This window comes from Vicugna pacos, chromosome 19 (assembly GCF_048564905.1).
Source record: "Vicugna pacos chromosome 19, VicPac4, whole genome shotgun sequence".
In the NCBI taxonomy this organism is placed as follows: Eukaryota; Metazoa; Chordata; class Mammalia; order Artiodactyla; family Camelidae; genus Vicugna; species Vicugna pacos.
The window spans coordinates 43,464,142-43,479,546 of record NC_133005.1 but is presented as its reverse complement, the minus strand read 5'-3'; the positions used below and the strand labels follow the sequence as shown (position 1 = coordinate 43,479,546).

The following is a 15,405-nucleotide window of genomic DNA, read 5'->3' as shown; positions in this document are numbered from 1 at the left end:
GGAGGAAGGAATAGAGGGAGGATGGACGGGAGGGAGGGAGGGAGGATGGATGTGCCTGCAGTGGAACCTCCCTGTGGTGGACTCTGACGTGCCATCAGATCCCCTTTAGTGAAGGCCTGTTGCCCCAGAGGCTGGAAGCGCAGTCAGCAGGCATCGCTGGTCCCTTCCAGGACTGTCTCCACTGCAGAGAGCTGCCTCCCAAAGGTCACGCCCCTTCCTCAGAGCATCCTATGTGTTGGCCAAGGCTGTCATTGTCTGCATTAGAGTTCAGTTTCTCCCTCTGCCCAGCCTGCTTTCCCATCCTCCTTGGCACAGGTGTGGACCTCAAGGGCAGTCCCAGAGAGACCTCTGGCATACCGAACTCTGCTTCTAGGGAAAGCCAGCCTGAGACTTTCACAAACCTCTCCTTGCAAATGGATGCCCCCTAAAGGCTGGGAGAGACCAACCCCTAAAACTCAGGCTCCTGGGTTGGCTGGGGGCGGGGGGGAGGGGGGCGGCACCCAGTGATATTCCCAGCTGCACCGCTAAAGTTGGCCCATAACCGTTTTGGCAAAAATCTTAGACGAATGGCCTTCCTGGAACCACAGTTGGAATCAGCAAAGGGGCATCTGGCAGTTCTTGACTGAAAGTACCTTTAAAAGTAGAAAAAGTCACTGAAAGGGTAGCCTGGTGCCTGGCAACATACTAGATACCCAATCAATGTTTGTTGAAACAACAAAAGCTTCTTTTTCTCTTGTTCTGTTTCTCCCTTGAGAATTCAAAACCAGGAAAAGATAATAAGACTAACGCACTCAGCCCCATGTAGTTATTTTCTCCAAATCACTTGTTTTTAGCACAAAAGGGATAGCTACTTATGATGTCTTTTCCCATTATTTCCTTTGTGCAGGAGGCTTTTAAATTAATTTATTCTCTCTCTGCATCAGGCTGTCTTATAATTGAAGACGTGAAGTGCTTGTCTTCCAGAGGCTTTTTGGTGACGTCTTTCTTTGCTGTTAGCATCTTCTTTGTCTACGCTTGTGACCTCTGTGGAAACACCCATGGAGCAGCCACTCAAATGCATACGTGATGAGACCGCAGAAGCACCGCTCACATCTACTGGAGTCTAAATGCCTTAGGAGAGAAGTGTTCTTTTTGCAAGACCAACACAATCAAACCTTGTGAACAACAACAGTTGGAGAGTGGGTTGGTCCAGAGAAGTTGATTTTCCGGGTGATCTCTGGTTAACCAGAAATCCACTGATATTTTCCAACCTGGATGCTGAGAGTCTTTATAAAATGGGTTATTCTTCTTGACCTCTTAGCAACAATAGCAGATCACGATGGAAAATTTCAGAGGCTGCGTCGTGGCAAGCACGTTGGACTTCCGGGCAGAAGCCCTGGTGTCAGTCACAGCTTCACCTCTGACTCAAGCCAGGACAAAATCCTCTGCTTCTGTTTCCTCTAAAAAGAAGGTGCAAATGAACCAAGTGGATCATCCCAAGCAAACGTTAAAAGTCCCTGGTTCCCAGCGTCCGTGTTCATTTGGCTGCATTTGGTTTGGCTGTGGGTAAAGTCTGGGTCACATTTCCCCTCAAAGTGAAATCTGATCTTTGCATCTATAAATCCTTCCTGACTGTCTAGTCACTATTCAAATGTCTGTTCACATGGTCTCACCTGCTCATGTCCTGGTCCTTTCTCTTCAAGGTGGAATGAAGAGTGAAAAGAATGAGGTTAACTGCGCCACAGCCCATAGATGGTCTACCGTGTGTAGATGGGAGAAGCACATCCTAATGCAACTGGGGAAGTTCTAGATGCAATGCTGTGAAAAGCATGGTGATTCAGGATACGGAGCCGGGACTCTGCTTCCAGTCCCATACAGGCTGCCATCCTCCCCACTCGAGTCTCGCCATCAGTCTGAGGACGGAGCTGTTCTAGGGTCTCCAACGTATTCTAACCCCACCTTCTTAGACTGAGCTTTCTCCACCTCCGCACTGTTGGCACTGAGGCTGGGTACTTCCTGGTGGGGGCTGTCCCGGCCTTGCAGGATGCCACACGGCACCCCTGTCCCTGGCCGCTACCTCGGATTGTATCCATCACCCAAGTCATGAAGTCAAAGCCATCTTTGGACACTGTCCAATGTCTGCAGGGAGGTAAAAGTGCTCCCTTCCGAGAACCACTGGCTTTAAGGGTGGTCTCTTAACCCTTCCCGAGAAAAAGAAGCCAAGAGCGAGCACATCAAGGCATCAAATATTTGATGGTTTCTCTCCATAAAATTAGGTCCAAAAGAGTGCCCACCTGGGTTTCTCTGAGAAATCCAAGAGTCATTCATGCCGTAGGTGCCGAGGTACCTAGAATTCAGCACATTAGCACAGGTAGACCCAAGTGACCACGCTCACTGATGCCAGCAAAGCTCTCCGGAGAGGACGAGAAATGATGAACACGAGACTAACGAGACATCATCCTGCAACATTCTTGGCTGGGTTCCTGCGAGGACAACTGAGCTCGTTGGTGTGAAACAGAAGAGGGGCTAGATCCTATCGTGTAGCAGGATTTCTCCTTCTCTACGGGCAATAAAAGAAAAATGTCTACTGGGATTAAACGGTTTGAATTAGGGGAAGAGAAACTCCCCGACATCCCCTTTGCTTTCTCAGCCATTAGCATCATCTGACACCACGCTGTTCACATGTTTTTTTGCCTGGTTGGTTCACACATGGGACCTCTCTCCCCACCAATAAAATCTCCATGCATCCTGAAGGATCTAGATTCTGATCCAACACTTCTTGAGATGCCTTTGTTCATCTCTTGTAATGAGGTAGACCTTCATCAGGAAAGGGGTTCAGCCAAAATGCCCATCTTAGACGGCTTCCTTCCTCCTCTTCATGCTCGGGGAGACATTTCCATTCTTTTACTTAGCAAGCGTGCAGTACACCTGCTATGAGCCAGGCACTACTCCAGCTGCTCAGGACGCCAAGACGAAGACACCATGGGCCCTGCCGCCAAGGAAGTCTCTTTTGGGTCGTTCATGTGGCTGTCTCATTTCCTGCCTCATGAGCCCCGCTCCACCCCGTTCTCTATTTTAATAAGAAGGGGACTCTCAGAGTAGGTCCTAGGGATGTGACTTACGTCTGTGTGCGTGTGTAGCGTGGCGGTCCTTAGAGCAAACATGTCTGATGGGAACATACAGAAGAAACAAATCTGGATATCTGGCTTTTTACTTACGATGGAGTCTAGGGTCTCCGTCTGAATTCTGCTGAATTATAACTCATGTCACACAACACACACATAGAAGACAACCAGATCGCCACCATGGCCAGAGGCAGGGCTGGGTCCTGCCCAGATGCTGCACACACAAACCCGTCAGTTCTGGACAGGAATCCGTTCACTCCCACGTTTGTGCAGAAAACACTTCACCTACTTCGGGGCAGAAATTGCGCGGGCTTGTACCTGGCTGTCCAGTTATAAGGAGTGTCGAATTCGCCTCTGGCAGAGGCCGAGGGAGACTGACAGCAGACATCTGTCACAGCTAGAGACAAACGTCCAAGAGGCCACCAAGTAAGTCCTTGTGCGTTGGCCGCCCAGAGATCAGCAGGCTGTCACCAAGCGGGCAAGTGGAGAGCTGTTCTCTGTGGCTGTTAGCACAGCCAAGTTCATTTGCTTCAAGTGCAGAAGTATGGAAGCAGGTCTTCGGGCAGAACTGCGGGCAGTGCTGGTGGTTCAGCATAAATCCCTTACTGGGCTTTCCTGGATATCATCCTGTACTCATTAACCAACCGGCCAGCCAACCAACCAAACCAATAAAACACTAAAACAGAAAATGCCTGTATTTACCCAACAAGACATTGTGTGATTATTCCTTTGAGACTAAAGGATGTGATAAGCCTTTGGCTTGGCATGTTAATTACTCAGCTGTAAAGTTCGACTGAAGACACTTATCTGATCAACCTACAATTCGCCTTGAGGCCCGTTCTACTGGCTTGGAGAGAGAGCGCTGAGCTCGGCAGGCACGGGGGTGACTGGAGAAACCAACAGCACGCGCACATTTTAGATCAGCTCCACGAGTCCACGAGTGTAGGTGGGGTGCGGGGCCGCAGTACAAAGAGGATATTTAACTGGTACAGGGACGACCTATTTTAATGGTTTAATTTTATTGTAATGCACATCAGAAAACAGACAGAAGACTAAACTAAGGCTTTCACAGATATTATGGCTTAGGGTAATAATAGCTTCTTTAAGATCGAGATGATTTAAATAAAAGTACTAAGTAAATGATGTAACCACATGTGGATCCAAATGGCAAAAACCAGAGAGATGGTTCTCAAAAGACGGAAGTTGGGGAACAATGGACTGATGTGTCACTATTCGAGTTTGACGCGTTAGTGACAAAGCTGTGAAGATCCAGCAGTGAGCGCATCTATGCCTTGCATGCGCCCATCCCCGCTTTTCCTCCCAAGGCATTGTCTCTGGGTTGACTTCAGGTAGCTTCAGGAGGTGTAGACACAGAAGAATATTATATTGGTGTGTCAAATTAGTCTACGTATTCTTGCCAAGAGTAGGTGATTCATCTTCATTAGGAGGTATTGTTTAGAATTAAGGATGTTTTCTCTGTTAATGAATAAAATTAAATATCCAAGCAACATCAATTTTAAGCACAAAGTTTGGGGTTATTGCACTGTGGATATTGCCCTCATGTGGCTTCAAAGCTTAGCTACATTTAAGGATTTAAAAACACATATCTAAGTTACGAACCATAAAACGTGGCAGACAATGACAGAAAAGACACACAGGAAAGGCGAACAGCACGAGGAAATGTGATCATTTGCCATTACCGAATTCTTTCTTGAGTGGAATGGGACGCCAATATGGCGGACAGGATGTTGGTCAACTGTTCAGGAAGAATCAGATATCCAATTGAAACAGGATATTATTTATGGTAGTTTAGGTTAAAATGTTAACAAATCACACAAGACATTTTCACTTTCAGTTGTATTTTTATCAAAACAAAAATTTAACCATATAAAGAAGGAACTACAGTTAAACAGAGAACCCAGAAGCCAATCGCTTCCTGATTCTGAACAGTGGATAGAGTAGTAAGCTCTGAACAGTTGGCTGCATATATAAGATATTAAGTCATCCTCTAGGGCTGCGAGTGACCGAGGCTGGCTGGTTTCCCTGGCTTCTCCTCTTCCAGGGTGAAGTAATATGCTCAGTGTTCCTCTGCTGCCTCAGACTGAGTCATACGTATTCCCACGTAAGCACAGAGCACGGGTGAAAAGCACTACACAGGGTACAAATCCAGCACACAGGATTTTCTGGGGTCCTGACACCTTTACTGAATGAGTATCTGCAAGAGAGGGACAAGAAATTGTGCTTACGCGTTGAGAAGCGTAGCGCTCCAAAGCCGGAGCCTCCCTCACAAGAATCACGGGAATCGCAGCTGAAGCGGGGGAAACGCGTAAGCCCTGCTCGCGGCAGTTGTGGAAATGCGACCGCCCCGGAGCCCGGCAGGCCGTTTTCTCCTCGCCGGATGAAATTACGTCTGCGGATTTGAGTAGCAGCACATTCTGATAACGGTGACAGTTCCCATAACTATAAAAATCTGCTGCACCAGGCAAATTTTGCGCAAAATGCAAATTTCTATGCTGGGGAAGAAATGAAAAATGTGATCGTCCTACGTAATGAATGGAAATGTAAGGAAATACGTTTGACATGAAGCTGCAGAGCGTGCATCTGTCATGCCCGGAACTGTGGCCACGAGGCGTCTTTGCAAGGCTGCTCTCCCCACCAGAGCTTTAGAGGAGGGCTTTCAGGAAGGAGGAGGTTAACTTGCCCTCAGTTACTCGTCAGGCTACTGACGGGGTTTGGATTAGGATCCAGAAGCACCAATCCCCCGTCTTCTTTTAATCTTTTGGCAAAAGAACCATAGGTTCTCCTGGGTTGTAAATGAGAGAGATGTCAGCTTCATCCAGAATCTCAAAGGCCATACCTAACGGGAGGTACGAGTTGTTTCCACCACACCTTACAACAAGAAGGATTCAGGTCGTCCAGCCCAAACCACGTGACTGTAAGAGTCACTTAATAGTCTAGGTTGCCAAGGGGGGACATGAAACCTCTGTCCTCCGTGCGTCCTTAGTGAGTGAGATGGGCCAGGCGTAGGTACGGCTGGAGAAAGAACCTTGGTAGTGCGTCTCAAACATCACGGCTCTTGGCATCTGTACCCCTTGCCCTGAAGGAACGGCAAAGAATTCAAAGTTCCTGCCAGCATCCTCGGAGCTATTCTCTGTGGAAGAAGCTGAGGCACCCAGTGGCTGAGACCCTAACCTGAAGGTGCAGGGAAATGAACAGCACTGAGGAGGAGGAGGAACACTGACCTTTAAACTCCGACTTGCCCTGTTCTCAGATTCACTTGTTTCCCCTTAACCGTTACCCAGGACACACTCACAGAGTTAAAAACCGCAGTGATTATCAACTGATAATACTGAAATTTTATTTCCGGTAACCCAGACTGGGTTACAGGTCACCAACGTCATCCTGGAACTGCACCCTTATGACAGCAGTCTGCTCTAAGAAAACCCACGGGAAAATTAAGATTTATAAAATCAGGGATGCTGTGTTGCTTTAGAAAACGATTTCTTATTTAAAAAAAGATATTTACTATGGGATGATTTTTAATAGTTAAGTCCCCCAGGGCCATTCAAAATACATCTTTTATTTGTGTGTTTTTTAATCCACTGAAATAAAGCTTTTCATAGATTCATGTTGGTATAAAGTAAGGTACACCTGTAAATGCTGCCACCGAACAGCTAAATGATGGGCTAAGACAGGAACCTGTGGTGACTTGCTCACCTCTGTGTAAGAGAGACAGGGAGTCAGGGAGGGACTCAATGTTCCGCCGTGTTTGATCTTAGTTAGGACGTGGTGGCCAGCAAGGGTGGCTCGCAGAAGGACAGAGCTTCCACCTGACCTGATGCGAGGCCGGTGCTGTTGGGAGCTGTGACTTACTGCCTTAGTCCAGTGATCCGGCCCACAGCGCAGCAGCCACACAGCAGAGGAGGATCTGGAAGAAAGTTTCCTCCCCCGCCCGGTGCCTCCCAAGACAAAGTAACCAATTCAGCGGACAGAGGTGCTGTCTTCCACTCACACAGCGGTGCTCTGTTTGCTTCTAGTTTTTGAATTATGAGCTGCCATTTCTACACTGAATGATTGTACCTCAAAATTCAGATCTCTGGGGAAAAAATCAGGAGTTTCCCTGAGCTCTCATTCTTCTTGGCAATAATTGGCCGAAGGTATTTATTCTTCAGCTCCCGGGAGGGGGATCCCTCCCCGTGGGGACCACCTCTGAGCCACTCTCATGAGGATCGGGGCCTGGAGTCACCTTCAGCCCATCTTGCCTTACTTCCTTATTCTCAGTCGGAGAAGCCGAGGTGCAGAGAGCACACGAGTCTTCCCCAGGACTGCCCGGCCAGCTCAGGACAAGGCCAGGCCCTCGCTCCCTCTCCCCGTCCGGGATGCAGACTGCTTTGCCGGACCTCCCCTCCGTACAGCGGCACGGACAGTCCAAAGGGCGGGCAGTTACGTCACTTCCCTTTGGTTCAAGAAGTGCGTGAAGTGAGCACCTAACCTCTTTTTACCTCCTTTCTCACGTTCTTCTTGGCCGGGTTGGACGTGACCTGGCGGCGTCTGAGTGTGGTCATTGGAAATGACCACAGACACACGCTAAGTCACCAGGGGAAGCTGGTCCCACTTTGAAGTTTTTCTATGAATAACCCTAGAACTGGAAAATTCACTTGAAACCTGACCATCCTTTGTCACAGACGAGGACGTATCAAAGCGCCTCCGCGTGTGGGAGGTGTTCTGCGTTGCGGCCCCACCTTCGAAGCACAGGATGTCAAGTGGGCATCGTCACATCGAAGTGAAGCCCAAGGAGCTCGGCTGTGAACCTCAAATCGTACAAAATCACACCAAACAGCAAGTAAAAAATTGTATCGAAATGCAGCAATGTAAATCGCCTTGCGTGTTTCCTCTCCCATCTAAGGAGAGGGAGAGGGGGTAGCAAACGTGAGGCTCTGCTCCCCGAGCTGGGTGACACACACCCGCTATTTCCCGCTGGCTTGGAACGCTGGGGAACGTTGTCTGTGCTGTTCTGATCTGCACAATGTAGAGGCTGATTTAATTTGACAGCAAAGTAACACCAAGCCCCCAAAATAAAATTACTGAGATGTAAAACAGCGTCAAAACTCCAATTAGTTTTGTATCCTTGAAGCTTCTGGAGGAAATCTGAAAGGCTCCCATCGTGATGAGCAGGCGTCAGTTTAAGCTGCAGAGATCACTAAAGTGTAACCTGCTAATTGAAATTGCTCAGAGCACAACATGACAGAAAGAAGCAGAGGAAAATAAGTGAATTTTTCCCCCTCAAAAATGACTCATTACAGAGAATGTTCTATTAACTTTTAACACAGCGTTCCTTTCGCAAGAGCTGGAAAATCAACAGGTTTCAGGGGTCTCCACAGAGAAGGCGTCGGGCACGAGAGCGGCACATGCTTGTGGCCACACACCGGGTCACACAGAAGCACTGACCATTTGTGCAACATTGAAGGATACTCAGTGTGTCGCCAGATCAGAGGCATTTTGAAGTATATTTACAACTTCTGCTTAGGAGGCACATTATTCCAACCAAACTCCAGTTTCTGAATTAATCTGGATTTTGTCTCCACAATGGACAGAAGGATCTGGACGCCCAGTTCACACCCCAACTCCTTTGCAAGTGACCCCGGTTACCCCAAGTATGCTCACCACCTTTGCAGCAAACCCCCACTTCACAAATGCAGGAAGCCTATCGCCTTGACTCTGTGGGGTTCACTTGTTTGTAAACAGGTTGACTGTGGCTCTCTGGGTTGATGCCATTTTAATGAATCAGGCAGTGAGGGACCAACGCAGAGGGTATAGATGGGAGTCAGGCCACAGTCATCACGTGGATGAAGCCTTCTTAGACCCTGCTTCATTGGTCCCTTAGCCCTGCCTGGCACCATGTGATCAGGGCTTCTGGGGAATGGTGAGGCTGAGTTTGGCTTTCAGAGTTGGTGGAGGATATCTTAGAAAGAACCCCAGATGGCTTTCCTAGCTGCCGGTGCTTCACAAGTAGAGTTCAGTTCTCCTGGCAGCGTGATGGCGCTTCCCGGAAGGCATCCGCAGTCTTTGACCGTCGACGCCATCTTTCTCCGGAAGCTTCATATTTCTATCACCAACCGGTCTTCATCGTCGCTGCTGGTGTCGCTGAACTCCACTCGGGTCTGCTTTCTCATTCCTTCCAAACTCCTCTTCCTGAGGGTTTTCAAAGGGACTCCAGGGGTCTCCGTGGGCTCCTCTGGGTTGGAAGGAACCACACCATCCTTTAGAGCCACGAATCCAGATACTTGACGTTTCCCACCGTCCTTTCCTAAAGGAGGGCAGGGGACCAGCCCTTCCCCACACCCTTGCTGCCCCCCGGAAGGAAAACACGTCTTGTGTTTTCCTTCCTCTTGATGTGGACCAGCTGACCCTGGTCCTGAAGCTGGAGTTTCAAGATGGGTTTTTCCAATGGATCCCAGTGGGACTGAACCCGGAATTCTTTGCCCAGATGAAGGTGTCCCTGGCAAGAGTGATGGAGTCACACCCTCTGTCATCGTTTTCCTGTCTGGGGAGCTTTGTGGCAGAGTCTCCCCTGCAGCCCGGCTGTGGTCTCGTGGCCCCGCACTGTGACTTCTCGAGGCAGTGTGACCCACGCTCGCCCCCAGAGAAGCACAAACAGCAACTGCAGAGGTAGCAACGTCACGGCAGACAGAGGTTCTTTTGGCTTCAAAGGAAGAAGGCTCTTGAGCATCTGAGAAAATGCACAGTGTGGAATCTGTTGAGACTTGCTCCTGGAAGGGTGACAGGTGAGTCTCAAGCAATCCCACGTCAGGACCTTTGCTACGGGATAGAAGGCTGTCGCCAGCCACTGCCACAGAGGAGTCCGAGGGCAGAGATGATCCTGACCCGACGGCCGTGTTCTGAGGACAACTGTCCCCATGCTCACCGGCAGATGGAGAGATCTCCTGCAGCAAAGTGCAAAGGAAAATAAATGGGGGGGGGTGACAAAAGGTTAACTGATACCCAGAAACTTGTGGTCAGAAATGTGGTCCTCGGCGAAAACAAGGTCTCAATGATTCCTTACCGAGCGTGAACTTTAATATTATGTTCTCAATCAGCTTCCATTAATAACTGATTGAGGTATTAACTCCAGGAAGGTTCCCTGTTGACGCAGCAGAATGCTGAGGCTGCCATGTGTTTCTGTTCAGCCATGGGTAGAACCAACCTCTCAGATCTGCAGCCAGCTCCGAGCATTGGATTTTAAGTCACCACTGCTCCGGTGGCAGGCATGCAACTTTACAGTACTGTGTATTTCTATGGGGTTTTTTTTTCCAGATTAGCTTTTTTTTTTTTTTCAAAGTGTGGTCTGGATTAGCATCCTTATGTTCCTCAACCCTGCAGGCTCCCCCGTTTGCTGACAGTGATGCCCCGTTGCAGGGGCTTCTGCAGTGTGCCAGCATCTCTGCTCTGTTCAGGTGTGGATTCGTCAGGCAGTTAGGCCTCACCCCAGCGCCTCACGGCCAGAGCCGCCTGTCCAGGCAGCACCATGTTTGCCTCAAGGGCCTTCTCTGCTGGGGAATGCCTATCGGTAGCCCTGGTGACTTTTGCCACAGTGGACACTAACAAGAGACAAAGAGCCAAATATCTAGACAAGACATAGGTAGAGGCAGCTCAGAACCACCATTCCCACCTTCAGAGTTGGTCTATCTGTTTCCCCGACAGTTCCTGAACTTGGGTTTGGAGAGAAACCTCCTGAAGTGTGTCTGTCTTCCTCCTTCTCTTTCTCTCCGTGACCGCCGCAGAGAGATGCTTCTGAGGCGACCGAAGATGACTCTCTTGACAGACTTGGACCTAAAGGGGGGGGGGCACATGGACATACAGCTGAAATGATACAATCAGCCAGCAGTAATCTCCTAGGAGTTTATCTGCATCTCCACGACCAGCTCCGAGCTCATTAGCAGCAGCTCCTGTGGAGTGCACAGGAACTCAGTTATTGCGAACCAATTCACAAGGTCAAAAAGGGGCAAAACCAATTCCCAAGGCAGCAAAATCCCTTAATTACATATTAAAAAAAATTCCATGTGGCTTTTTTTTTTCATCGAAGTCATCTTCCTGGTCCCAAGGGTTAATTTTGGATTAGTCTGAATTCTCTCGCCGTACAACTGGGGGTCGAGAGCAGAAATTATCTCCTCTGTCACCTAGGAAGTCTTCGTCTCCATCGGAGCCCTGACAGCAGGAGTGGGGGTTGGTTTTTGTGGTGGTTATTGTGATCCGTAGGGGGAGAGAGATGACAAAGATGCGGCCTCGACAACACCCCCACCAGCATCTCCCTTTCCAGGGAAGAGCTGCCTTCCCGCACCCCTCATCCTTCCTCTCTCCTCCATGTTATCAGATTGGCCTGGGGTGCAGGCCCAAAGGACCACAGACCTTCAGAGCAGGCACATCCCATCATGGGAGGAGATCAGAACAACATTCTAAAAGGGCCGGGTCACCCGAGAACAGCCTCAGACCCACTTCTAAGTCTGCCTGCATTTTGATTAACTATACACATGCACAGAGTTTTTAAAAGTCAAGTCTTTCTACTTAAGAAAAACAGCCACACCTGCCCACCCACGCATCTCTTCCCGTTTTGGATTCCTTTCCTGTTTCTCTCTTCTTCTACTAATAACATGCTTATAGCACTCCTTCTTGATTTCTTTTCTTTTTCTTTTCTTTCTTTTTTTGGTTTGGAAGACAGCCCATGGCTTCATGAGGGGAGAGGAGGGGTGAGGGTGATCACAGCCCCGCACACACGCGCGCTGCCCGCCCGCCTCTCCTCTCAGCAGTCATGTGACTCTGATGTCATGCTTTTGCTCAGGAGATTCGATGCTCCCACGAGCATGTTCAGGAACATGCTTGTCGCTGCTGAGCCAGGTGGTATACTATAATTGCCTTTCTTGTCCATACGCTGTTCCTTGGAGTTAATAATTACTCTGTCTTTTTCTTTCGCTTTGTTTTCTTATGGACTTATTCCTGAAACTCATCCTCCAACCTCCTTCCCAATTGCCTTTTATTTCACACATTAGGTTTCATTTCTTTTCCTTAGAAATACCTCTCTTGAAACTTTCTGACCTGCTCCCAGAGGACCACTGCTTGTGTGTAGGGCTGGGCCCCTGTATCCATCTCCCTCCACCCCCTCCTGGCGAGTCTCTTCACCTCCCTGGTCCTTGGGCCCCCAAGCTTACTTTCCCAGGGTGTATTCTCTTTGTATCCTTTCTTAACGCAAAACTTCCAGTATTTTCGTAAGAAACAATTTAGATGTTAATTGGCCACTTGTCTGGGTATGATGTGTGAATTAAAATTCCATTTCCTTCAGAATTGAAGACATGGGTCCACTGAGCTCTAGTTGTTGAGAAGTCTGGAGCCAACATGATCTATGGCTCACGATCCTTTGGAGGAAACCTTTTTGTTTTTCACTTTCCTGAAATTGCCAGGCTCCTTTCTGTGCCAGCGTCACCACAGTCCTGGGGCTGCTTTCATTCACTGTTTGGGCGCTCACAGGGCCCCTTTAATCTGAATCATGTCCTTCTGTTGTAGAAAAATGTGTTATTTCTTTGACATATTTTTGTTTCCTTAGGTTTTTGTCTTTTCTCTCTTTCTAGAACAGCTCGTAGTAGGTTATTAGACCTTCCTGGTCTAATCTTCCATTTTTCTTATTTTAACTCCTATTTTCTATTTGTTTGTCTTTTTCTTTCACTTTTGAGGGAACTCCAACTTTCTATTCCAACATGTACGGGTCTACTTCTGCTATCGTGTTTTTAATTTCCAAGAGCTCACTCTTACGGTTATTAATTATTATCATTCTTTCTTTATAGAATCCTTTTACTACTCCATGGCTCCAGCACTGACTCTTCCACCTTCAGCAATATTAGTCACGATCTGCTGTTATCGTGGTTACGGTTAAAGCTTGCCTGCCCCTAACGTTGTCTCTCTTTCTGTTTGCTTTTCTCTCTGTCTTTCATCTTAGAGGCTTCCCTGAGATACCCAGCAATCTTAACCATCTGCCCGTGTTTTAAGAAACAGGCACTGGAAAGCTGGCTAGGAACGCTTTACGAGTGTAACGGTCAACCACGGACCTCCCTGCAGGCTTATCTGGTCGCCCCGTTGATGTGGGAAACCCTGAAGCAATTTCTGTTGGGTCCTTCACGCGGGTTGCTTGGCTTCTGCACGAGGAGCCCTCTGGTCTCCTGCCTGGAAAGTGGAGGGCAGGCTGCCAGCCTCCTGCAGCCAGAGCTGGCATTGAGAGTTAGGGGCTCAATATGCAGAGCCAACCTCTGGTTAAACCCTACGTTCTTAATATGGTTCCCTCGCTTCCTGCTGAATGTATAGTGCCCGGTGTCCCCCAGCATCTTAGAGTCTCCAGAGATGAAGCCCCAGTTGTTCTGTGGGGGTGAGAGTGGGGGACATGACCAGGCTCTGAGAAGCAGGGGTGTGGGGGAGACTTGGGGGTTGGAGACTGGGGGGGGGGGGTCCTGAATGCTGCTGAGTCTATCAGTCCATCGTCCTGTTTCCAGCCCCACCTGGTTTCACGAATTTCTGAATTTCTAGGGCTTTTCCACTCTTTAAATCAGGACTGAGTTCCTTGGGTCTGCTAATCAGGGACCACTCAGCCCCCACACTCCAGCCCCACAACTCTGGCCCCATTTCTTCTTCAGCCGCTTTGTCCCCGTGAGCCTGGGCATTACCACTGTGTTTCTTCACTAACTTCTGGGTTTTAGAGGAAAGTGGGCAGGAGTGAATGTGGTGTTCTGGCCTCCATCATATTTACTTACTTGAAGAATAGCCAGTTACAGTGGGTCAGTTTCTGGTGCATAGCACGATGTCCCAGTCATGCGTATACACATATATTCATTTTCATATTCTTTTCCATTAAGTGTTATTACAAGATATTGACTATAGTTCCCTGTGCTCTACAGAAGAAATTTTGTTTCTTATCTGCTGTCCTCCAACTTCAATCAGAAGAACAGACCTACTTCTCAAACACCAAGGGTCAGTTCCTAGATGATCAGGGGCACGAATCTTGGGCAAATCCACTTTTAGAATTCATAGAAGGTGCAACACTTAGGAAAGGAGGCGACAACTTTTCCCTTAATACCAACCATCTTCGCTTGAGCACCATGCCCTGGGACTGCCTAAAGACTCAGCACCACCTTCGCTTGAGCACAGTGCCCTGGGACTGCCTAAAGACTCAGCACCACCTTCACTTGAGCATCGTGCCCTGGGACTGCCTAAAGACTCAGCACCACCTTCGCTTGGGCACCATGCCCTGGGACTGCCTAAAGACACAGCTCCACCTTCACTTGGGCACAGTGCCCTGGGACTGCCTAAAGACACAGCTCCACCTTCGCTTGGGCACAGTGCCCTGGGACTGCCTAAAGACACAGCTCCACCTTCGCTTGGGCACCATGCCCTGGGACTGCCTAAAGACACAGCTCCACCTTCCCTTGAGCACCACGCCCTGGGACTGCCTAAAGACTCAGCACCAGGAATTTGGTATTTCATCCACTTGCTCAACAAACACGCCCTGGGCCCTTTCAAGGAAACAGGCCCCATGTTCAGTCCCGAGGAATCGTAGAACAAGGCCAAGGCGCTCTGACCCTCAAGAGCCTCTGCTCCAACGGGGAAGACAACCGAGGCCTGATGGGGTCATGAAGGGAATACACACAGGGCGGGGCACTCCAGAGAGCAACCGGAGGCTACGGCAGAGTGGCAGTAAGCAGAGAGGGGCGAGTGTTCCTGAGAGGGATGATGAACAGGGTGTTCTGGAGAGTAACAGCCCACAAGGGCGTATTACAGAGCACAGTGGGGCTGCAGGTAACTGGTCTACCTAATAGGGGAAGGCTTTTCCCGAAGGGTGACACTTGAAATGAGACCTGCAGGACGAGAAAGAACCAGCCCTCAAAGGCCATTCCAGATAAAGGAGGAGCAGATGCAGGGATATGGGGTGGGAAGGAGTTTGAGGGATTAAGGAACCAGTGGGAGGCCGTGGTGGAAGGATGGGCGTGAGCAGGGGGCAAAATGAAGGCAGGGGAGCCAATGGGGGCTCGGATCTTGCAGGGTGCAGGCAGCCGTGGGAAGGAATTCAGATTTTACTCCTCATTCCTTGTGAAGAAGCCAGTGTTCCTAGCAAGAGGTCTACATCTTTTAAAGATGCACATTGCCACTATACGGAGACTAAATTGGGGTGGGTGCAGGTTGGGGGAAGGGGTGGGAAGCCCATTTACAAGATCAGCAGGGTGGTCTGGGGGCCAGGTGCCTCAGTGTGGCTGGGGCAGTGGAAGTA

General features: G+C 49.1%; 1 protein-coding gene across 1 annotated transcript in view; it reads right to left on the bottom strand.

Moving 5' to 3' along the window:
• Window positions 1-8,225: 8,225 nt before the first annotated feature.
• ZNF831 (zinc finger protein 831) overlaps window positions 8,226-15,405 on the bottom strand; it is a 79,773-nt gene continuing 72,593 nt past the window's right edge. The window contains exons 5-6 of the mRNA XM_031687659.2: window positions 10,774-10,934; window positions 8,226-10,048 (exon numbers count right to left, since the gene is read on the bottom strand). Of these exons, the coding sequence (XP_031543519.2) occupies window positions 9,203-10,048; window positions 10,774-10,934 (1,007 nt within the window). The 3' untranslated portion in view covers window positions 8,226-9,202. The remainder of the gene's footprint in view (window positions 10,049-10,773; window positions 10,935-15,405) is intronic.